At 42.8% G+C, this 24,948-nt stretch overlaps 2 protein-coding genes across 2 annotated transcripts in view; one reads left to right on the top strand and one right to left on the bottom strand.

Moving 5' to 3' along the window:
* The first annotated feature begins 3,184 nt into the window (after window positions 1-3,184).
* Window positions 3,185-7,470, top strand: LOC106612799 (uncharacterized). The gene is made up of 4 exons (XM_014214316.3): window positions 3,185-3,819; window positions 3,951-4,083; window positions 4,270-4,404; window positions 4,677-7,470. Exons 1-4 carry the CDS (start codon window positions 3,249-3,251, stop codon window positions 6,550-6,552), a joined length of 2,715 nt encoding a protein of 904 aa, XP_014069791.1. The 5' UTR covers window positions 3,185-3,248; the 3' UTR covers window positions 6,553-7,470.
* A 451-nt stretch (window positions 7,471-7,921) lies between these two features.
* LOC106612800 (transcription elongation factor SPT6-like) overlaps window positions 7,922-24,948 on the bottom strand; it is a 28,097-nt gene continuing 11,070 nt past the window's right edge. The window contains 20 exon segments of the mRNA XM_082956311.1: window positions 7,922-9,235; window positions 12,026-12,249; window positions 12,373-12,411; window positions 12,414-12,553; window positions 13,035-13,112; window positions 13,234-13,346; window positions 15,264-15,388; window positions 15,588-15,701; window positions 15,894-16,132; window positions 16,427-16,622; window positions 16,707-16,847; window positions 17,021-17,163; window positions 17,356-17,503; window positions 17,684-17,891; window positions 18,093-18,220; window positions 18,910-19,077; window positions 20,228-20,365; window positions 20,613-20,748; window positions 20,934-21,010; window positions 21,300-21,417. Of these exon segments, the coding sequence (XP_082812437.1) occupies window positions 9,049-9,235; window positions 12,026-12,249; window positions 12,373-12,411; window positions 12,414-12,553; window positions 13,035-13,112; window positions 13,234-13,346; window positions 15,264-15,388; window positions 15,588-15,701; window positions 15,894-16,132; window positions 16,427-16,622; window positions 16,707-16,847; window positions 17,021-17,163; window positions 17,356-17,503; window positions 17,684-17,891; window positions 18,093-18,220; window positions 18,910-19,077; window positions 20,228-20,365; window positions 20,613-20,748; window positions 20,934-21,010; window positions 21,300-21,417 (2,860 nt within the window). The 3' untranslated portion in view covers window positions 7,922-9,048.

The raw sequence follows: 24,948 nt of genomic DNA, 5'->3' as shown, positions 1-24,948 counted from the left end.
TCACTACGGAGTCCCAAACTGCCTCTGGAAGCAACGTCAGCACAAGAACTGTTTGTCAGGAGCTTCATGAAATGGGTTTCCATGGCCGAGCAGCCGCACCCAAGCCTAAGAACACCATGTGCAATGCCAAACATCGGCTGCAGTGGTGTAAAGCTCGCCGCCATTGGACCCTGGAGCAGTGGAAACGCGTTCTCTGAAGGGATGAATCACGCTTCACCATCTGGCAGTCCGATGGACGAATCTGGGTTTGGCAGATGCCAGGAGAACGCTCTCTGCCCCAATGCATAGTGCCAACTGTAAAGTTTGGTGGAGGGGGAATAATGGTCTGGAGCTGCTTTTCATGGTTTGGGGTAGACCCATTAGTTCCATTGACGGGAAATCTTAACGCAACAGCATACAATGACATTCTACACGATTTGTGCTTCCAACTTTGTGGCAAGAGCTTGGGGAAGGCCCTTTCCTGTTTCAGCATGACAATGCTCCTGTGCACAAAGCGAGGTCCATACAGAAATGGTTTGTTGAGATCGGTGTGGAAGAACTTGACTGGCCTGCACAGAGCCCTGACCTCAACCCCGTTGAACACCTTTGGGATGAATTGGAACGCAGACTGCGAGCCAGGCCTAATCTTCCAACATCAGTGACCGACCTCACGAATGCTCTTGTGGCTGAATGGAAGCAAGTCCCTGCAACAATGTTCCAACATCTAGTGGAAAGCCTTACCAGAAGAGTGGAAACTGTTATAGCAGCAAAGGTGGGACCAACTCCATATTAATACCCATGATTTTGGAATGAGAGGGTGTGTCCACATACCTTTGGTCATGTGGTGTATGATACAATATCAGTACTTGTTGCATTTACAACTTGTCTAAGTCCTATCATCAACTGATTTCAGCCAGTGTATGGCTGTGGATTGACTGCATTGTTTAAAATGGAATGTTGGCATATTGGCAGTTAATTTGAAAGATTTATGGAATCTTTCCTCTAAAACTGACTGGCTAGCTAGCTAACAAACGTGCAGTGCAGGTAAATTCTTTAAATTAATTATTTTACACAATATCACAGCACTGGCAAACCATGGTTGACCAACTCCCTGACCAAAATGGCTGACCTTTATGCCATCATAAGGTTCATGTCCATTCTAGTATTTTAGTAATTCCTAATTCTATGGCTAATACTATCTTGTCAATAATGTTCCCTCACCTGAGAAAATATCCTTTTGCGTCTCCATGGACAGTCCCTTATCAATCTCAACTCCTCCTCTCTGCTCACAGTCAAAGAGTGTCCTGAAGGTACACATCCCATTAGACTGTCAGAGTATGAGAAGAAGCTGGAATTCATTAACTCATTCATAAGTGGGTTTAGGTAGGCAGGTTGCACCTGTGCTATGCGTGTCTAGGTGAGACTACAGAGCCAAAAGGTAAGTGTCTCTAGGCCTACTCAGTTGTTTGCCTACTCTGTGACGCCATAGTAAGAATGGAGAAATCGACAGAACCTTCCATTTAATAAAATTACATTAAATAGAAAGATAAATAAATGTGTGTTGTCGGCAGATTGTATTACCGTGTCTCATTTGTTTGTTTGTAACAGTGCGAACGTTTTCTAATACAACGTGTGCGTATTAGTGTGAATAATTTCGTTTTATCAATAATTTCTTATTGTCACTTTCTATTTAAACTCTTATTCTGATAATACCAACTGTAACTATTTGCCTATTAAAAATGGATTATAAAGGCTTTATTATATAGTCAATGGAAAGGTCCCAAGGCTATCCAAACGGATTACCAGCATATAGGCAGACTTTTATCAATGTCAAAACGTAATACCAATGGAAACAAGCTATTTGATTTATAATATCTGGAGCACAGAAGAATTATTGTTTTCCACCCACTTAATCTTTACAGTAATGAGCATTCAATTAACCCAGGGGCTTTTCCAAGGTTTAGTCGAATGTTGCCTCAGGTGATTTTGCATCATTTCTCTCCACCTTCTAATAACAATCCGATTCCAGTGCATTTGCGGAGAATACAAAAGGCCTACGCCTATCCTGGAAGCTCATGGTAAATTCTGCCTTGTGACAAAACAGTGGGCTGATTAGAACTCACCGCCGATTTTTGTCTGGACTAGTGACTGCACATGCAGACCTAGCTAATTGGGTGAAATATTTAATAGTCCATAAAACCCAATAAAATGTTGCCAAAGAAGTATAGGTTGCAATATTTAAAATGCACAGTCCGTGTTTGTAAAATGAGTTCCATTACACAGTTAGCTACTTTAAGAGATGAATTACCTGCCCGTACCACCATGCAGTGCCAGTCCAAGTAAATTACCCCATTCGACACTAGGGCAACAATTACGGTTGGCTTGGACACAGTAGTGCACCCTCTGACATGACCTCAACCTCAACTCTCCATCCTCCATCGGAAGTAGGTTTCAACCCCCGAAAGAACATGAATTAAACCCAGGTTGCTCATACATGCTGCTGAGAGAGCGCGGGTTGCGTGCAAGATTTGCAAACCTTTCCATTCTAGAAAAAGAAAGACGTTTGTTCATTCTAATTTAGGTCACCACCAATGCCTTTTGTGGAATCTAAAAGATATCCAATCTCATGGGTTGGAAGAATCACGCCATCCTTTTTACCATGGAAAGCGCGAGAAGAACCTCCTCCTTGCTTCCAGCGTCACCAAAGTTAAATTTCGATTTTTTTTATGAAAAGGGGGATGGACGGGGAGGTAACTTGCGGCCTAGGCTGGCAGCAGTAGTTCACGCCATCCTATTAACCCTATCGGTTCTGCTTTCTTTGATTATTCGCCTATAAATAAATTGAATACGTATAAGAGACAAAGACGCACGCAAAAAAGTGCCTTGTTAATATACTTTCCTGTAGTTATTGTCTCATTTGGATGTAACGAAATTCAGGCACAAGTAGACTGATTATTTTCTTGTTGAACTGCTAGTAATTGTAGATTAGCCTTGTTTTTTTATGTTTAAATTACTAAGCATCAGTCTGCGCACATTCTGAAATTAGCCTGACCACACAGTATCAATGGATTCTGTTGAAATAATGGAAAGTGTTTATTCGTCCACTCAAGGGGTAAATTTTATGTGTCAGACCCCTCCCATTATTGGCAGTCATCGTATTAATAATCGCGCCACTAGAAGTGTCATTATAAAGTCGGTTTTGACGAGAGCCGGGGAAAACTAGTGTTGCTGTCTCAGAGCGCGTGGTGCTGAAAGTGCCATCTGAAGTAATGTGGTCGGTATTTTTTTTCTTTTTGTCTTATCTGGACAGAAATTTTGTCAAGGGAGAATTCCCCAATTATTCCTTAGATGCAGAGAAACAGAGTAAAGATGTGTTTTTCATGCTCAACAGCACTTTCTGTGCCAAAATGTCAGGCATGGGGGGAAATTGCTTTTACCAAGTGTCAGACGGAATTGAGGAGGTGCGCTCCCTGCGTGACCCGGCAGGTAAACTGGTGGATTGCTCAGTAACCATCAACCAGATGCAGGTGAAGTCATTCATGCATGTGTGCAGATTAGGACTGAATCACCAGAGAAACAACCCAGGAGATATGGAGTTTAGTTTTACAGACATGGCAGAAGCCAAATACAACTGTCAAGCGTTCCAAAGGACATCAAAGCGCACGACGGTCACCACGGAGAGGATAGCCGCGCCAACAGCACAGACACCGAAGGAGACGAGAGATAATTCTGTCCAGGAGGATGGCGAGCAGGTGATACGGAGATCCAAGCGAGGATTCACTTATCCTGGAACCCTGTGGTGTGGAGCTGGCAACATGGCTGATAATTACGACCATTTGGGTAGGTTGCGTGAGTTTGATATTATTCTGTATTTTAGATGCATGATTAACTATTCTGAACACATTTAGCCATTCAACTGTTACTCTGATGTTGGTTTGTTGTGTTTTTTAATATACACTCTCTATTTGTAGGAGAGTTCACAGCGACTGACAGTTGTTGCCGCGTTCATGACCACTGCCCCTACGTCATCCATGCGTTTTCCTCAAAGTATGGCTATACCAATTTCAAGTGGCATCCCCTTAGTCACTGTGACTGCGATAATGCGTGAGTTGCCTACATTATAGTTGGGACGCCTTTGTTTGTTTATGAGCTTCATACACTTGAGTAATTATGTTAGACAGTTAAAGGCTGAAACCAATTATATGATGTACTGACTGTCAAACCATCCAAACAGGTTACATACAGTAAGCTGGAGTAGCACATTTTCTCTTTGTCACACTGTCTGTGCAGGTTGAAGGAGTGTCTGAGGAAAGTCAATGACACCTCCTCCAGGGTGGTTGGCCAGGCTTTCTTCAATGTCATCGAGGTGCCCTGTTTCCAGTTCATATATGAAGAGCAATGTGTGGAGCGCCACTGGTATGGCGTGTAAGTACAGTATTGACTGTAGATTCCAATAATGCGCTTACAAATCAAATCAAAGTTTATTGGTCAGATACACAGATTTGCCGGTGTTATGGCAGGTGCAGTGAAATGCTTATGTTACTAGCGCCAACAGTGGACTAGAATGTCTTGCAAATACAATTAAAATGATCAAAAAAATCAAACAAGAAATAACAATCCAAGCATTTTTAAGTGGTTTTGTAGTAAACTACAGGGAGCACATCTTAAACATCTCTCCATCTCTGTTATCCACACAGGTGTAAAAAGTATGACAAGCTCCTGGTTGCAGTGCCTAGAGAGTCTATCCCGTATGATTTCGGAGGCATTGACGTTATTGATGTGCTGACTGTGGCTCCTCTGGTACAGAAAGAGACAAAGAAAACAGGCACAGAGCAGGACAATCCTGAAAGCACAACACAGTCCACTGGCCCCGAGGAGCCCTCTCTCAGCAACATGGTCACCGCCGCAGAAGACTTCATCAAATTTCTGGCCACCGTCTCCACCTCTCAGGGCTCGGCTACAGACACCACCAAAGGAGAGACACAGACCTCAGAGAAGAAGAAGAGGAAGAACACTGCAGGGAAAAATAAGAAAAATAACAAGAAGAGGAAAGGGAAAGGAAAAGGGAGAAAGAGGAAGCAGAAAATCGACTCAGTCTCAAAAGGAGCAGAGGAAGGGACTACAGTTAGTCCTACCAAAGCAGAGGAAGATGTCGACAAGAGTAACTTTGTGAATGAGCCTGAAAATGATGACCAGTTGAATAGAATTGTCAACAGTTTCAGTGATGGTGAAATAGATCGTGGAGGGAAAGAGGATCTTTCTAATGATGTCATGAGAGATGAACCACGTGTAGATGAAGAAAGTGCTGCAGAAGCCTCTGTCACCTCAGTCACTGCTGTCAAGAAGGAGCAGACAATGCTAGAAACCCCGGCTCTGATGGATCCCACAGAAACAGCGTCTCTCTCTGCAACCACTGGCACACCCATTGTGACCACACAGAAAACCAAAAGGCAGAGGTCAAGAAAGGGGGAAGGGAGGAAAAAACAGAGCAACGTAACGCCAACTGTCACCCCTAAAGGAGTTGCACACCATACCGCCATTAAACAGGTCCTCCCAACTTCCACAACGGAGAGCTCTGGCACCCAGACCGTCCCTACCAGCACTGCCATAATCTCTGCAGATCAGCCTGCGCAACAAAGGTTAGAGAACCACAGTGAAAAGGGCCCTGTTACGGCTACTGCCGGCACCCCCATTGTGACTTTTATCAAAAGCAAAAGGCACAGGTCAAAGGAGAGAGAGGAAAGAAATAAAAGGAGGAAAATCACTTCCACTCTTCCCATGGTGGCTGTTACTTTCGGAAATCCCACTGAAGAGGATCTGGCAGTGATCACTACTGAGAGCACAAGTGCTCCAGCTGTAACCACCATCACTACTGTTAGCACTGCAGGACAGCCAGTGTCCCACAGACCAGAAAGTCACAATGAGAAGAGGTCCAATACCACTATGACTGTAAGCTCGACTTTGAGTGAGACCAAAAGGCACAGGCCGAAAGAGAGAGAGGGAAGAAAGATGAGGGGAAAAATCATACCAACTCTTTTGGCTGAGGGCAAATCTCTGCAGAATCCCACTGAAGATGCCCTTCATACAGTCACTACTGACAGCACTGGTGTACTGAACATCCCCACAACCACCACTGTAGTCGCTGCAGAGCAGGCAGAGACACTAGCACCACAGAGCATAGGGAGTCACAGTGAAAAGGGACTTCTCACCACAACAGCCAGCATCCCCGTTGTGACTGGGAGAAGACAACAATCAAAAGAGAGGGAGGGTAGAAATAAAAGTAAAAAAGAGACCATAACCACTGTTGTCAAGGATGAGGTTCCTATCCATAATGACAATGAAACTAAACTTGAAGAAATAATGACAAGTATAAGTCTGACACCCTCAGCGTCACCAATCTCATCCAAAGTTGACGAAGTAGGAGAGTTCAATCTGCAGGAATCTGAGAACTACAGAGAACAGGCTCTCTTCCCTGTGCAGACCAGCACACCCACTATAAGTCCAATAAAATCCACTGTCCAGAAAACAGGAGAGAGACTAGGTAGAAAGAAAAGGAGAAAACCACCACAATGAGACTCATACTAACAATGTTTCTAGTATAGAATGAAAGAGTGAAATGATGTCCTAGATGACTAGTCTGGCTCTTGACTATCAGAAAAACCTGCTATGCTGACTCAGACGTAGGTGTATTATGTGTTAGTCGTCATCTTGTGTGTTTTGTCAAATCAACGTTTGTGCCACTATTCAACAGGAATTGTAACAAGTGCATGAAGGATCAGGATAACGTTTTGTAATAATGTATGTGCATTTAAACACCAATGATTAATAAAATATGGGAAAGAAGCATATATTGAGTGCAATGAATTCTAAAAGCAATGCTTTTATTAATAACACATTCCCTTTTGTACATGTAGGCATATACTGTACTGTACTCCCAAGACAGCAGGGAATATTTAATACAGAATAAATGAAAGAATTCCAAGTTCAGGGAGTTTGCCATTTCATCTGCTTACCCGTAAACTGCTTACTTGTACTTTTCTGCAAACAATGCTTGCCATATTCTATACACAGATGGGCTCCAAGCCAAGAAAGCTGAGCCTTCTTCCAGGTTTAAATACTATTTCCTTTGTTCTGTGTGGGACTTTGGACCTCTAGTCTCTTCCAATGCGATATAAGGCATTTTGATGAAAGGGGTCACATTCTTCAAAAAGGATTACGTGCTCACTGTGAACTCTATTCTCCCCACCTAAATGAGGGTTGTAAAGAACCTGTAACACTGAGGCTCAAATCCCTCAGCTGATTCTCACATGCTACTCTGAGGAGTTTTACAGAATGAGATTGACATATTTTACTGTAGCTTACTTTACAGAGTAGATACAGATGTTTAGAATAACTTCTGTAATCATGTCCAGCAGTTTATGGAAGGTGCACATATTTTTGGGTGAATTTCCCACTTAAAGAAAATGAACATAAACTGCTCTAGGCTTTCAATTTCTGTTTCTGTCGTTTGTTTTTTGTCTGTTGTTTCTTGATTTAATTTAGCTAATTTACAATAAATTGCCAGGATATGTTACAGACTGAAAACACCAGCTAGGGTAATAGTAAAACAGTTGGACACTTCAGTAAGCAGTGACTGGTATTCAAAGCTTAATAACAAAGGGGACTTTGATGCTACTGATGGTGTTCCAGACTGGGACTAGACCCAAGTATTCAGACCAGCTTGGTTTGGGGGGAACAGAATGTTTAAGCAGTACTGGCAATGTAGTAGGCTAGTTGGATCTGAGACAGTATAATCGTTACTCACCTCATACCACATAATATTAAATCATCTGCATTGTCCGTTTTTTTCTATGGTCTTTTGAATGGAATCATACTGTATTTTGTATGGTCTGACTACTTGTGAGTAACAATTGTTCTCAGTTGGCAAAGAAACAAGAGAGTCTTCTGTATTAAACATTTTTTTATGAAGGAAAGACATTCAACAATGCTAACATACAGCTTTAATTAGTACTGCAGGCTGGCACTGATAGATCTCTTCTTTGTTATGGACTCATTTTGTTAATGGATTACATGAGAACATGATGAATACTGAAAATGACTGACACTGTTCTTTCATGACTTTAACTCAATTACAGGAAGTGAATTTGATAGGTTTAAAATACATTCATATGGATTAAATACATTGATAGAGGATAACATTTAAGTGTACTGTATATTACGGGACAGTAGCTGTAATGTGAATATGCTGATGTAGCACAGTAAGCACAGACCACAACATGTTTCAGTCGGCAATGCATTTAAAAATATTAAAAACATTCAAAGTAAAAAAAAATATATATACAATTAGTAAAAGTGCTTGAGTTCCTATACCTAGTTCGTTCAACACTTCCAAGTAATACTGTCAATGTTCTTCATTGTGTTACACAGACTAGACATGAAGCTTGTATAGCTACTGTAGGCTAAAACCTAGAACCAGTCAGCTCTCATGCAATACACTAAGCAGAAACTTGATATGAATCCAGAAACTAACAAGATAGCTATTAAAATGGCCTAAGACCCATGTGACAAAGATAAAATAGTATACAGTAGATATAATATACATGGTACTAGAAATTGCCTTTTCGAACCCCTACTGAGAGATGGTTAATATTCATATAGCATGTTACAGTAACCTCGGATGTGATTCAGAAATACATCGTTTTCATTGGTTTTTGTTGCATCACATGCATTTGAAGTTAATACGCTTAAAACCTGGTTTAAAGAAGGCTCTAGTTTTCATTGTTTCCAGTACATTCCACTAAAATTGCAAGTGAGGAACAGTGCTTCCAAAGAAGTGATAGTCAACATTTACAAGCATCTTCTTTAGGTGAATTTGAAACAAACCACTGTTATCAAATACATTTTCCATGTGTAATTCAGTCATCCATGTTGGTCACCATCATCTTATCCTTCAATGTGACCAACTGAAGCAGTGAAGTGTATGCAGTATTATATAATGAGTCCAGTTCATATACAGTACAGTAGGGGTGAGTAACAGTGGGATCAGGAGAAAGAAAGTCTCCTCTGGACCTAGCGATCCATCTCATCCAGCAGCGGTGTGGCGTCTCCAGCGAGGGACATAGGCGTGCTCTCAATCATGGGGCTGGGAGAAGGTCGTTGGGTCATTCTGGGCCTCGTCTTCTTGCGCTCTGCCTCTTTCTCCTGGAGCCACTGCTCGGCCATCTTGCCCCAGTCCACTGCTGTGTGGGAAGTTGCCCTGAGGTTTGGGAGCATGGCGAGAAGAAAACTCACTATTTACTTACTCACTCGCAATCTAGCAGTTGTATGCTTCCTGGGGCAAGTCATTTCCGGTCACAACTTGCAGACTTGTTTACGTGCTGCTGTGCGTTTTGTTGCTAACTTTACTTTGCTACCTGACAACTTTACGGTTTTTGCTTTTAATTACCGTTTATATTTTTAGCTTTCCCTCACTCAACTTTTTTTACGTTTTGTTGCTAACCTTACCTTGCTACCTGACAACTTTACGGTTTTTATTTTTAATTAAAGTTTATATTTTTAGTTTTTCCCTCACTCAACTTTTTTTCATTCAACTTTTTTACTCCGGACGCTTTATCTGGACGTGGTTTGTCATATCTGTTGGAAAGATATCAATTTGTCTCTGTGGATGGTTTGTCCTCTAACAAATCAACTGTAAATTTCGGTGCTCCTCAAGGTTCTGTTTTAGGACCACTATTGTTTTCACTATATATTTTAACTCTTGGGGATGTCATTCGAAAACATAATGTTAACTTTCACTGCTATGCGGATGACACACAGCTGTACATTTCAATGAAACATGGTGAAGCCCCAAAATTGCCCTCGCTAGAAGCCTGTGTTTCAGACAAGGAACTGGATGGCTGCAAACTTTCTACTTTTAAACACAGACAAAACAGAGATGCTTGTTCTAGGTCCCAAGAAACAAAGAGACCTTCTGTTGAATCTGACAATTAATCTTGATGGTTGTACAGACGTCTCAAATAAAACTGTGAAGGACCTCGGCGTTAATCTGGACCCTGATCTCTCTTTTGACGAACATATCAAGACTGTTTCAAGGACAGCTTTTTTCCATCTACGTAAGATTGCAATTCTCTGTCCAAAAATGATGAAGGAAAATTAATCCATACTTTTGTCACTTCTAGGTTAGACTACTGCAATGCTCTACTTTCCGGCTACCCAGATAAAGCACTAAATAAACTTCAGTTAGTGCTAAATACAGCTGCTAGAATCCTGACTAGAACCCAAAAATGTGATCATATTACTTCAGTGCTAGCCTCCCTACACTGGCTTCATGTTAATAAGGCAAGGGCTGATTTCAAGGTTTTACTGCTTACCTACAAAGCATTACATGGGCTTGCTCCTACCTATCTTTCCGATTTGGTCCTGCCATACATACCTACACGTACGCTACGGTCACAAGACGCAGGCCTCCTTACTGTCCCTAGAATTTCTAAGCAAACAGCTGGAGGCAGGGCTTTCTCCTATAGAGCTACTTTTTTATGGAATGGACTGCCTACCCATGTGAGAGACGCAGACTCGATCTCAACCTTTAAGTCTTTATTGAAGACTCATCTCTTCAGTAGGTCCTATGATTGAGTATAGTCTGGCCTAGGAGTGTGAAGGTGAACGGAAAGGCACTGGAGCAACGAACCGCCCTTGCTGTCTCTGCCTTGCCGGTTCCCCTCTCTCCACTGTGATTCTCTGCCTCTAACCCTATTACAGGGGCTGAGTCACTGGCTTACTGGTGCTCTTCCATGCCATCCCTAGGTGGGGTGCGTCACTTGAGTGGGTTGAGTCACTGACGTGGTCTTCCTGTCTGGGTTGGCGCCCCTCCTTGGGTTGTGCCGTGGCGGAGATCTTTGTGGGCTATACTCGGCCTTGTCTCAGGATGGTAAGTTGGTGGTTGAAGATATCCCTCTAGTGCTGTGGGGGCTGTGCTTTGGCAAAGTGGGTGGGGTTATATCCTGCCTGTTTGGCCCTGTCTGGGGGTATCATCGGATGGGGCCACAGTGTCTCCTGACCCCTCCGGTCTCAGCCTCCAGTATTTATGCTGCAGTAGTTTATGTGTCGGGGGGCTAGGGTCAGTCTGTTATACCTGGAGTATTTCTCCTGTCTTATCCGGTCTCCTGTGTGAATTTAAGTATGCTCTTTCTTTCTTTCTTTCTTTCTTTCTTTCTTTCTTTCTTTCTTTCTTTCTTTCTTTCTTTCTTTCTTTCTTTCTTTCTTTCTTTCTTTCTTTCTTTCTTTCTTTCTTTCTTTCTCTCTGAGGACCTGAGCCCTAGGACCATGCCTCAGGACTACCTGGCATGATGACTCCCTGCTGTCCCCAGTCCACCTGGCCATGCTGCTGCTCCAGTTTCAACTGTTCTGCCTGCGGCTATGGAACCCTGACCTGTTCACCAGACGTGCTACCTTTCCCAGACCTGCTGTTTTCAACTCTCTAGAGACAGCAGGAGCGGTAGAGAAACTTTCAATGATCGGCTATGAAAAGCCAACTGACATTTACTCCTGAGGTGCTGACCTGGTGCACCCTCGACAACTACTGTGATTATTATTATTTGACCATGCTGATCATTTATGAACATTTGAACATCTTGGCCATGTTCTGTTATAATCTCCACCCGGCACAGCCAGAAGAGGACTGGCCACCCTTCATAGCCTGGTTCCTCTCTAGGTTTCTTCCTAGGTTTTGGCCTTTCTAGGGAGTTTTTCCTAGCCACAGTGCTTCTACACCTGCATTGCTTGCTGTTTGGGGTTTTAGGCTGGGTTTCTGTACAGCACTTTGAGATATCAGCTGATGTAAGAAGGGGAAAATAAATACATTTGATTTGATTTGCTTCCTGAATAAATAGAGCTAAGTTATCTGCGGTTGGAAACTTCCGTAAGAAATGCTCTCTAAGTGCCCAGCTACATACATGGACCGTAGTCTCTCCATTTGAATTACCCAAATTAAAATAGTTTCTCTATTTGGATAATTCTGTCTAAGAGTTAGTTTTGAGAAGTGACTTACTTTGGTGTTGGTGTCCTGTGGTGGCGGGAAGAGGATGATGATGTTGGTGTGGAGGAGGAAGGGCGGTGTCCATGTCCTTGTGACCCGTGTGAGGACTGGGGAGTGTTGCTGGGGTACTGGGGTGTGGTGATAGTCTGCTGCTGGCCGCGGGTGGGGGTGGTGTATGAATAGCTGGGCGTCAGAAGGGGAGTAGCAATGGGCTGCTGAGCTGGTGTGGCAAACACCTGGGACAGAAAAAAGAAGGGCTCATGTTGAACAGAAACATGAAAAACTGATAGAGATGAAACTCAAAAAGTTTTGTGATGACAGTCAGATATACAGTAAGCGTCTGTGTATTCCAAACGTACGTGATAGGCGCTGCTGCTGCCCCCCCCCCACCACTGCTGTCCCCAGTGTAGCCGTACTGGCTGGATGCCCACCCGGCAGGTGTGGTGCTGGGGTTCTGGCCCTGGCCCGTTACAGCGGCAATGGCACTGAACATCTGAGAGGTCATGTTCTGAGGGAGGGCGTTCACTGCACGAGTCAGATCTGAGTGACAGAGACATAGGGCATACATAACACATACAACTTTATACATTAGGAGAAGATTAAACAGAGAAACTGCTTCTTAAAAGTCCTTAAAATGTTGATGATTCCAACCTTAGGATGCATGAAATGATAAAAACCAATTGAGGTAACATACAGTATATTATAGTCATAGAGATCCTGGGGAGTAAGTATACACAGTAACTGACCTAGGGCCTGGACGATACTACTATCACGATACACGTTAGTATCGTGGCAAGAAACAAAACACAAAGCGGATATAAGTTCTTTAGGAAAACAGCCCTGATGTTGGAAACAAACATCATGTTGTCATCCAGAGTCACATGTATTTATTTTCTAGCTATATCACACAATATTTTACATACAGGTTTTTAAAGGACCAAAGAGTAAGATCTGCTTTGTGTTTTCATTTTTGCCATGAAAAAATATGGAGATACAAGTATCATCCCGGCTCTAAACTGACCTGCAATGTTAATATTGGCTGGCGTGGCATTGATAGAGGCTGGGGTTCGTGTTGTACTGCTGCTGCTAGGAGTAATTCCTGTAGGAGAAATACCAAAAATCAGATAACAGAAGTGAATCTGTCATTAGAGCATGATTACCCTGGACTGTATGTTTAATTGTGAGGCATTTCTAAGGCAGCATTCTGTATATGCTCTGACCTGCCACTGGCTCCTGGAAATGGTCTTTGAACCATCGGAAAAGTCCATTGACTGTGGGAAAAATCTGTCCTCTGTATCTGAACCCCTCAGGCGTGACAGTCACAAACTCAACCCTGCATGCCAGAGAAAAGTCATGACATTCTGATTATGACATTCTAACAATAACACTACAGTGCATTCAGAAAGTATTAAGAACCCTCAACTTTTTCCACATTTTGTTCTGTTACAGCCTTATTCTAAAATGGATGAAATAGTTTTTTTCCCTCCTCATCAATCATCACATAATACCCCATAATAACAAATTCTTGCAAATTTAGAAATCCCCCTCCTTTACTCCATACTTTGTTGAAGCACCTTTGGCAGTGATTACAGCCTTGAGTCTTCTTGGGTATGACACTACAAGCTTGGCACACCTGTATTTGGGGAGTTTCTCCCATTCTTCATGCAGATCCTCTCCAGCTCTGTCAGGTTGGATGGGGTGCGTTGCTGAACAGCTATTTTCAGGTCTCTCCAGAGATGTTCCATTGGGTTCAAGTCCGGGCTCTGGCTGGGCCACTCAAGGACATTCAGAGACCTGATGCCACTCCTGCGTTGTCTTGGATGTGTGCTTAGGGTCATTGTCCTGTTAGAAGGTGAACCTTCGCCCCAGTCTGAGGTCCTTTTTTATCAAGGATCTCTCTGTACTTTGCTCCGTTCATCTTTCCATCAATCCTGACTATTCTCCCAGTCCCTGCCGCTGAAAAACATCCCCACAGCATGATGCTGCCACCACCATGCTTTACCGTAGAGATGGTGCCAGGTTTCCTCCAGACGGTACAAGTTCAATCTTGGTTTCATCAGGCCAGAGAATCTTGTTTCTCATGGTCTGAGAGTCTTTTAGGTGCCTTTTGGCAAACTCCAAGCGGGCTGTCATGTGCCTTTTACTGAGGAGTGGCTACGTCTGGCCACTCTACCATAAAGGCCTGGTTGGTGGAGTGCTGCAGAGATGGTTGACAATCTGGAAGGTTCTCCCATCTCCACAGAGGACCTCTGGAGCTCTGTCAGAGTGACCATCGGGTTCTTGGTCACCTCCCTGACCAAGGCCCTTCTCCCCCTATTGCTCAGTTTGACTGGGCGGCCAGCTCTACACTCTTGGTAGTTCCACACTTCTTCCATTTAAGAATGATGGAGGCCACTGTTTTCTTGGGGACCTTCAGTGCTGCAGACATTTTTTGGTACCCTTCCCCAGATCTGTGCCTCGACACAATCCTGTCTCGGAGCTCTACGGACAATTCCTTCGACCTCATGGCTTGGTTTTTGCTCTGACCTGCACTGTCAACTGTGGGACCTTATATACTCCAATCAAGTTGAAGAAACATCTCAAGGATATCAATGGAAACAGGATGCACCTGAGCTCAATTTTGAGTCTCATAGTAAAGGGTCTGAATACTTACGTAAATAAGGCATTTATGTTTTCGCTTTGTCATTATGGGGTATTGTGTGTAGATTGATGAAGGAAAAAAAATATTTTATCCATTTTAGAATAAGGCTGTAACGTAACAAACTGTGGAAAAAGTCAAGGGGTCTGAATACTTTCCTAATGAACTGTACATTATGTGACATTACAACACCACAGTACTGTATTTATGAAGGTTCACTGAACAGTGATGATTACTGTGGATAATGTGACAAACCCTCCTGAGCGAGTGAGAGAGAGGCAAGTAAGAGTTAATGTTTATGTTCATGTTCTGTCATGTCTCTAAGCAAGTACCAATAATCACTCTTGCTCTTGGCAACAGTGGCAGAGACAAACAGGCGCTTCATGCTTCCCCAACTCTCCTGACACACATTCTGTGTTTGGGTTTGGGTGGGGCAGTTCCATTTCAAACACAAGAGCTTTTTTCTTTAGGGTGTCAATTGCACATGGAAAAAAATAAAGCCAAGCGCATCTCCAGCATTTGTATTTCTATGCAAATTCATACATCCTATGAATGGGTGTTGATTTAAATGACAAAGGCAGCGGGTAGTGTGGTTGGCAGTCCTGAGGTAACCTTGGCTTTGTGCGGGGCTGGTAACCGAGCAGAAACTTCCCTGGCAGCTCTCTACAGGCAGACACATAGTAGGGGATGAATGTAGACTTCTCCTTCTTGCTTTTCACCAAGACCTCCTCCATTTTCTGCAATTCAAAAAACAGGGACAGCTGATGATCAATTGAAGAAAATTGAAAAGGTTTCTATCCCATATGTCTCTTTGTATCTCTTATTCCCCCCCTCTCTCAAACACACACAAACTGGCAGATAGACTGATGCACACATAAAAACATATTCATACACAATGATACTGTGAATTGAAAGAAAGTATATCCTTGTTCCTACCTTTCGGTCTCCACCATTGCATTCTTGAAAATACTTGTGACCAAGCAGATCGCGAGCAAACGCAGCCATTGGTTGAACGTATCTGGCTGTGATTTCATCCAGATCTTCAAATTCCTGAGAAAAAGGTCACACAACCTACTAAAAAAGTGAAACACATTGGTATCGTGCCAAATGGTGCACTATTCCCTACATTGTGCACTACTTCTGTGGATTATACAGGGAAAGGGTGCCATTTTGGATGCACATATTTTTATTCATACAGGCATATACTGCTTCATAATGAAGAAGCCTGTGGATGGAGCTGACCTCAGTGTTGATCCACAGGGTATGTCCCAGGCTGAAGGCGTTCTCCTTGCCCTCCTCTCGTACGTCAATGTGCTGGTAGATGCCATCGGCAACCTTCCAAGTAACAGTCAGGTGGTTCTCTCCCTTACTACTGGGCCTGATGATCACATCTCCCTGGTCCATGGACTCCATCATCTTCTCTGCCTGCTTGAAGTTGATGTTATGGAATGATGGGTGGGCTATCACCCTCTTAATGTAGGCTATAGGGAGTGGAAATCTGTATTTTAGAGTTTGGTATTATATTATTAGGGCTGGTTTCCCGGACACACGTAGCATAGTCTTGTACTAAAAACCACTTTAAATGGAGAATCTCCAATGAACATGCTTCTTATTCCAGGACAAGGCTTAATCTGTATCCTGGAAACGGCCCAAAAACTACTCTTGCTACAATTACCACAATCAACCAATAATAAAAGATGTATCCAAAATGTCATTTGATCCATTTATCAACTCCAGCTATGTTCTCCATCTAGAGATCTCAGACAGGTATACACTTGTTCTCTGCTGTTTCTTCTTGGCCTCCTCCTCCTGCTTCACATCCTCTGTCTCAGTGTCAAAGTCGTAGTAGGTGTCCTTGGGAAGCTTCCAGTCGTTGTTCTTATCCGACAGGTCTGATGTGCGACAGGTCAGATCCACACTGAGCTTCTCAATGTCAATCTTCATGATCCTGCAGTGCACTGTCATGCCCACCTACAGCAGGTTCAAGTTAAAGTGTTATATGACTGTTAGTTATACTAAAATTGAGAGATATTTTGGGGGAAACTACCGTGATACCTTAACCCTTTCTTCAGGGTGCTTGACCACTTTGTCACTGAGGAACTTGGTGGGGATAAAGCCGGTGACTCCGTTGTCCATGCGACAGCGGACCCCAATAGCTTGGCCAGGGCAGGAGCCACTGTCAAAATGATTCCACACCTGCCAGAGAGACCAGAGGCGACGTCAGACTTTGGTGATCAAAAAGACAGCTGTGGCCAATATAAATATAGCAACAAATACAAATCTAGGAATTTAAAACCCATAACACACCACTCTTCTGATTGACTGTCAGTATAGATTGCAGCAGAATATGGAGCATATATGATTCTCACCTCGCTGAGCTCAGGGAAGTTGTCCTGCTGACAGAAAGGACACTGCCACAGACCTGTCTCATCATTCCTTATGGCCTGGTCATAACTCTCCCCCTGGGGGCGCCGGTGAGCAATGCCTGTCACCACACTGGTGATAAGTTTACCTAGAGGCAGAACAGGACAGGACAGACAGTGTTGAGATTCCAGTAAGGGATTTATACATGTTTCCTACTATGTCAACTTTGGGGCTGTGACTCCCTACACCAAAAAAACAAAAAAACAGGCAGTGTGCGTATTAACACATCCCTTTGAAAGAGATATCAATAATGCCCTGATTGAGAAGAAACAGCACGGACCGATGTAGAATGTCTCTGGTGTCTCCTTGGTGAGCAGGTTGAAGATCTCCTCTGTGTTAGGTCCTCTGTAGGTGGACCTCAGGTCTTTGTACCTGCAGCTCAGCTCAGCACGGATGTCATACAGGGTGATGCCCTTGTTACCATAACCCTGTGGACACAGAGAGTTTCAAACAGTGAGCACTACAATGTCCTCAGATCAGGAGGAGTATGCAAGAGTAAGCAAGCTCTTCATAACCACCCAGAGTAGGACAACGGGTGTGTTTCAAATGGCACCCTATTCTCTACATAGTGCACCACTTCTAAAGCAGCCTACATCTCCCACACTGACCTGTCTTTCCAGCTCCTCAGCGAAGGCATCCAAGTCCAGGTCTTTGAGCCGCTCCGGGTTTTCCAGGATCTCCTCCAGTGCTCCGGCCGGGTTGGCGTCCTCCGCTGACTCATCGTACTGCAGAGCGTCCACGGCCATCTTCCTGGCCCACTCATAGGTCTCTGGGTGCACCCGCGACCCGTCCAGAACCTCAATATAGGAGTCAGTACTGCAGGTAGGGAGAGACACTTGATGTCAATGATTCAGTTATTTAGTGAATTGGCTGTGTGATGATGTCAACAAAAGTACTTTTGGCAAGTTATTCACTGTTACTATTATGAGTTGAATTTCGAATAGAAATATGGTTTTTAGTCTCAGGTATTTTCTGCACTATTGTATGAATGACCATGCCCGATGTTCTGAGACTAACCTATCTCCCAGAGAAGCTGTGTCAATCTTGATTAAACCAGCACAGTTGATGAAGACCTTGGGGCCCATGTGACACATGGTGACCAGTTGAGTGCGGTTCTCCAGACGAGTGTTATTTTGCTTCAGGATCTGGAAACAGAGAGGGATAAATGTACATGCAAAGGTATCTGTTCAGAAGTCAGTACAGTAGAGCAGTGGTTCCCAAACTATAGGGTTGTAATAGTAGAAGCACAAGGTGCAATTTAGATATAGGGAAGTGCATCATCAGTTTCTCTTGTCATGTCTGTCATTGCATACCTTAGAGAGCTATTTATAACTTGTCAGTTGACCAACTAGCCCATGTCAGCTAACGTTTTTAGCACATTTTTCTAGCTCATAGACTTTGTTGTAATGTTTGAGTCAGTCAGATATCACATGAATACACATTAGGCATGGAAAAATGTATAGATTTGCATGAAAATGAGCTTTAAACCTGCAAAATGTTCTCTCCGCCAACAAGAGGGGTGTGAACCGTTTGTGTCATGAACAGAGCTTGCACCCATAGAAATAGACATGGTGCGCGTGTGTGCAGAGGGGGGGCACGGGATGTTCCACAATGCTGGAAGGGGGCCTGAGTGAAAAAGTTTGCAGTAGAGTACTGAATTATTCTAAGATACTGTAATAATAAAAACATATAGGTACATACTGCTACTGTATATTGATAAATTCTATCTGGTAACACTTGGTATATTGTTTCTCTTATATATGTGTAGTAACACTGTAATTACATTGTATTAACATGTTGGCAATCTAGATGCCTCCAGTGATCTATGTCTTACCCTGAGCAGGTGGGATCCCTTCCTGGGCCCCAGGCCACAGACGTACTGCAACAGGCTCTGGGTGTAGGGGTGGGCCATGGCCCGGTTCACATCCACACCCACTTCATTCACCCGGTTGATAAACTCACAGTACAGAGCATTCAGCAGGTCCTCCTTCACTACATGCTCCTGTGTGGGAGGCAAACAGAGAACAGAGACTCACTCTTTACAGGCACATTGATTCACAGACTTTGATTCAAACTAGACTATGATTATCATGTACCGTCAACGAGACTTCTGCATTTGGGCGATTCCAAGCCAGCATTGCCCGAAAATATTTATGTTATCACAGATTTTTCTGGGAATTCTCACATAAAAACTTAATTGGGTGGAAAGATGTTTAACACACTTTTTACATTTGTATCACAAATATTTTTTTGGAACCATTTTAGTCCATTTTATGAGATATACCTGCCTCCTGTAAGACCCTATGGTCAGTGAACCATACATATTACAGACAACATCTTGGTGTTTGGAACAATATACTCATCAAACACATAACATTTTAAAAGTGCTCTGCTACTTTTGAAGAAATTATAAATTTTATACATTGACATTCTAGGTCATTAACCAATCACAGCCCTCCTGTAGGATTGCACATTCAGCAAGTCACCAGCAGAGGAAGTACACTTTGAATCCATTTTCCCATTCACTGTGTTGGCGGTGCTCATAAAATGTATCATAACTTTAACTCACTCTGGAAATGTGATGCACTTGTAGAGTATATTGTTTAAAACAATCTGTCTAAAAATGAACAAAATCAAAAAGGGTACTTTTGAGACATAAATATGAATAGTTATGTTTAATAAATTCACATGTAAAATTGTATTTCAGAATGTAGCAATACTCCATATTTTAGAGCACAATGTTAGGAGTATAATGACACCAAGATGTTGTCTGTATCATGTATGGTTCATGGATACAGTAGGTCTAAAAAGGGCCTAAAATGGCCACTTTCATGATTTTATAAAAAATGGTTTGTTACAAATCAAATCAAATTTGTCACATTCGCTGAATACAACAGGTATACCTTACCATGAAATGCTTACTTACAAGCCCTTAACCAACAATGCAGTTCAAGAAAGGGGTTTCTAAAGGATCTCTGTGAACCACCTGTGTGTTTTCATCAGAGCCGCCGCTCGGTGATGATGATCTCCCAACCATGCCTGGCCAAATGGAGACAAGGGTTGCGTCCTGAATGGCACCCTAGTCACTATATAGTGCGCTACTTTTGATCAGAGCCCTATTAGGAACTCATTCTGGATGATGTCATTAGTACCTGCAAAGGGTGCAACTTGAGGCAGAGGATGTCCTCGTCACTGCTGCACACCTGAGCATACTCCACCAGGGGGTCCTGGATCTTCCTGGCCACAGACACAGCCTGTCTCAGGAGAGGGGGGTAGTCCCAGAAATCTGCCTGTGGATTGGAGAAATAGAAAAATATGTAGAGTTAAGAGAAAATCAATTTAAGTGTCACTCACTCCACAAAATTACAGTCATTGGCAATAGATATTACAGATTTAAATCCGCATTGTGGACCACTCAGAGAGTTTTGGGAGGTACAGTATGTAGAATACATCCAATGTAGAACAAATTGAGATGAGGAAATATTTGTCTTGTGAGAATAAAAAAACATGTTTAGGGAAAAGAGGGCAGGACTTGACCTCTGACTTCTTGCTGTTCATGTAGAGCATGGCCAGTTCATTGTCAACCAGCTCCACCCCGATGGTGGGGAAGGAGGACTCCTGCTCCAGCTCACTGGCAGTGCGTTTAATGTCCTCAATCACCATCTGGGCGTCTCTGCACAAGGAGTGGAGGAAGGAATGTTACAAACATTCAGGATAAGTCCTAAATGGCACCCACGTAGTGCACTATATAGGGAATAGGATGCAGTTTGGAATACATCCTCAGTCATGTTAGTGACCTTCTTCAAACAGCAGTCTAAGAAGGCCACCGGTGAAAGCAAGCAGGAGAGGGTTGTAAACCTGTTCTCCCCAGCTATAGCAATGATGTGAGGCTTCTTGCTGTTCAGAAACTTCTTCAGGGTTTCAATATCGTGGATCTAAAAGTATGGTAGTACAAATATTAGAACAAGGACAAATATTAGTCAACATTGGATGGTATGGTTATCTGAGCTTCGTCAAAACTCTTGCCCTGTGTCCCAAATGGACCCTATTCCCTACATAGCGCACAACTTTTTATCAGAGGCCTATGGTATGAAAAAAAAGTATGAAAATGTATGCACTCACTACTGGAAGTCGCTCTGGATAAGAGCGTCTGCTAAATGACTAAAATGTAAATATAAATAGGGTGCCATTTAGGACGCACCTTTGGTTGGGTTTCATAAATACCTTTTTCTCCCTTTCATCCTCCCTCCATGCGTTCCTCCTCTTCAGGAAGTAAGGAAGCCTGAGGAAATCCCCCACTTCTCCGTCACCGTTCACCAGGGCACAGTACACTGGGGTGTCTCTGCGGACAAAGAGGTTTGCAGTGAATAATAACTAAGTCATAATCACAGAAATCGTATTAAATTACTAAAGGGGCCATGTCATAAACCCTCAAAGTTCCAGAATGGGGTGAAAATTACAGCCATATTGGCCAGGGAGAAATCCAAACCAGTCTAATTCGAATGAATGGCAGTAGAGGCATAATCCTGATTATACTTATGCAGTAAAAATAAAGTAAGGCATGTGATATATAAAAAATAGAGTAATAGAATTATTGTCAACCTAAAATATTGTCATATAATTATAAATACAGTTTTATACCAATTTTCTCTATAAATAGCCTCTAAAATATATGTACAGAGTCTTGCAAAAGTATTCATCCCCTTGGCATTTTTCCTACACTGTTGCATTACAACCTGTAATTGAAATGGATTTCTATTTGGATTTCATGTAATGGACATACACAAAATAGTCCAAATTGGTTAAGTGAAATGAAAAAAATTACTTGTTTAAAAAAATTCTAACCGTAAAAGTGGTGCGTGCATATGTATTCACCCCCTTTGATATGAAGCCCCTAAATATGATCTGGTGCAACCAATTACCTTCAGAAGTCACATAATTAGTTAAATAAAGTCCACCTGTGTGCAATCTAAGTGTCACATGATCTCACTATATATACACACCTGAGCAAGGTGCACCACCAAGTAAGCAGCACCATGAAGACCAAGGAGGAACAAAGTTGTGGAGAAGTACTGATCAGGGTTGGGTTATAAAAAAATATCAGAAACTTTGAACATCCCACAGAGCACCATTAAATCCATTATTAAAAAATGGAAAGAATATGTCACAACAACAACCCTGCCAAGAGAGGGCCACCCACCAAAACTCATTAAAAACGCATTAATCAGAGAGGCAACAAAGAGACCAAAGATAACCCTGAAGGAGCTGCAAAGCTCCACAGCGGAGATTGGAGCATCTGTCCACAGGACCACTTTAAGCCGTACACTTCACAGAGCTGGGCTTTACGGAAGAGTGGCCAGCAAAAAGCCATTGCTTAAAGAAAAAAATAAGCAAACACATTTGGTGTTAGCCAATAGGCATGTGGGAGACTCCCCAAACATATGGAAGAAGCTACTCTGGTCAGATGAGACTAAAATTGAGCTTTTTGGCCATCAAAGAAAACACACCTCCCATCACCCCAAGAATATCATCCCCACAGTGAAGCATGGGGGTGGCAGCATCATGCTGTGGGGATCTTTTTCATCGGCAGGGACTGGGAAACTGGACAGAATTGAAGGAATCATGGATGGTGCTAAATACACAGAAATTCTTGAGGGAAACCTGTTTGTCACGTCCTGACCAGTAATAGGGGTTATTTGTTATTGTAGTTTGGTCAGGACGTGGCAGAGGGTATTTGTTTTATGTGGTTCGGGGTTGTGGTTTGTTTAGTAGGGTATTTGATTTATGTATTCCGGGGGTTTTTGGGCACTGTTCTATGTTAGTGTATTTCTATGTTCTGTCAAGTCTTTTGTATTTCTATGTTTTGTTAATTGGGGTTGGACTCTCAATTGGAGGTAGGTGTTTTCTAGTTGCCTCTGATTGAGAGTCCTATATATACGTATGTGTTTGTTGAGTGCTTTGTGGGAGATTGTTCTGTGTATAGCCTTGTGCCTTACCAGCCTGTGAATAGTCGTTGTGTTTTCTTTGTGTACGTGTTTATTTTGGTTCTCCTTCTTGTCCGATTATAATAAAGAAGATGAGTGCACATTTCCCTGCTGCATTTTGGTCTAAATCCGACGACAGCCATTACACTGTTTCAGTCTTCCAGAGATTTAAGACTGGGACAGAGGTTGACCTTCCAGCAGGACAATGACCCTAAGCATACTGCTAAAGCAACACTCGAGTGGTTTAAGGGGAAACATTTAAATGTATTGGAACGGCAAAGCCCAGACCTCAATCCATTTGAGAATCTGTGGTATGACTTAAAGTAGCTGGAGCAGTTTTGCCTTGAAGAATGGGCAAAAATCCCAGTTGCTAGATGTGCCAAGTTTATAGAGACATAACCCAAGAGACTTGCAGATGAAATTGCTGCAAAAAGTGGCTCTGCAAAGTATTGACTTTGAGGGGTGAATAGTTCATCAAGTTTTCAGTTTTTAAAAATGTATTTCTTGTTTGTTTCACAATAAAAAATATTTTGCATCTTCAAAGTGGTAGGCATGTTGTGTAAATCAAATTATACAAACCCCCCAAAAATCGATTTTAATTCCAGGTTGTAAGGCAACAAAATAGGAAAAATGCCAAGGGGGGTGAATACTTTCGCAACCCACTATAAACAGACCACAAATGTCAAACATTTAGTTTTCTTGGAAAGCTTTGAGTGATCTTATATGATACTTGCTGCATTTAAAAGTTCTATCATCAACTGATTTCAGCCAGTGTATTGCTGTGGATTGACTGCATAAATACGGTAAAGAGGTCATTGTAACTCTACCAAAATAATAGAAATGCCATGGAAATACGTAGGGTGAAAGATGCCCTGGGGGTAACGGGAGTTTGCATAGCAGTCACTCAACACTTCTAAACCTGAGAACGAACTACTTCTCAATGTTAATGCACTATATATTATATACAAAAGTATGTGGACACCCCTTTAGTAGATTCGGCTATTTCAGCCACACTCGTTGCTGACAGGTGTATAAAATCGAGCACACAGCCATGCAACCTCCATAGACAAACATTGGCAGTAAATTTCCCTATACTGAACAGCTCTGTGACTTTCAATGTGGCACCGTCATAGGATGCCACCCTTCCATGAAGTCAGTTTGTAAAATTTCAGCCCTGGTAGAGCTGCCCTGGTCAACTGTAAGTCAAATCAAATCAATAGTTATTTGTCACATGCGCCGAATACAACAAACCTTACCGTGAAATGCTTACTAACAAGCCCTTAACCAACAATGCAGTTTTAAGAAAATTACTTAAAAAAATAAGAAATAAAGTAACAAATAATTAAAGAGCAGCAGTAAAATAGCAATAGCGAGGCTATATACAGGGGGTACCGGTACAGAGTCAATGTGCGAGGGTACCGGTTAGTCAAGGTAATTGAGGTAATATGTACATGTAGGTAGAGTTACTAAAGTGACTATGCATAGATAATAAACAGAGAGCAGTAGCAGAGTTAGAGGGTGGGGGGGGGGGGGGGGGGTGGGGGGTTGGGCGGGCAATGCAAATAGTCTGGGTGGTCATTTGATTAGATGTTCAGGAATCTTATGGCTTGGGAGTAGAAGCTGTTTAGAAGCCTCTTGGACCTAGACTTGGCGCTCTGGTACAGCTTGCCGTGCAGTAGCAGAGAGAACAGTCTATGACTAGGGTGACTAGGGTGGCTGGAGTCTTTGAAAATCGCCTTTGACAACCGCTGGTGTCTTTGACACCACCTGGTATAGAGGTCCTGGATGGCAGAAAGCTTGGCCCCAGAGATGTACTGGTGTCACGTCCTGACCGTAGTAAGATGTTATTTTCCCATGGTAGAGTAGGTCAGGGCGTGACAGGGGGTGTT

This window comes from Salmo salar, chromosome 09 (genome assembly GCF_965601325.2).
Source record: "Salmo salar chromosome 09, fSalSal1, whole genome shotgun sequence".
Taxonomy (NCBI): domain Eukaryota; kingdom Metazoa; phylum Chordata; class Actinopteri; order Salmoniformes; family Salmonidae; genus Salmo; species Salmo salar.
Note: the sequence above shows the minus strand (reverse complement) of the source record. Positions and strands in the feature narration are given on the sequence as shown.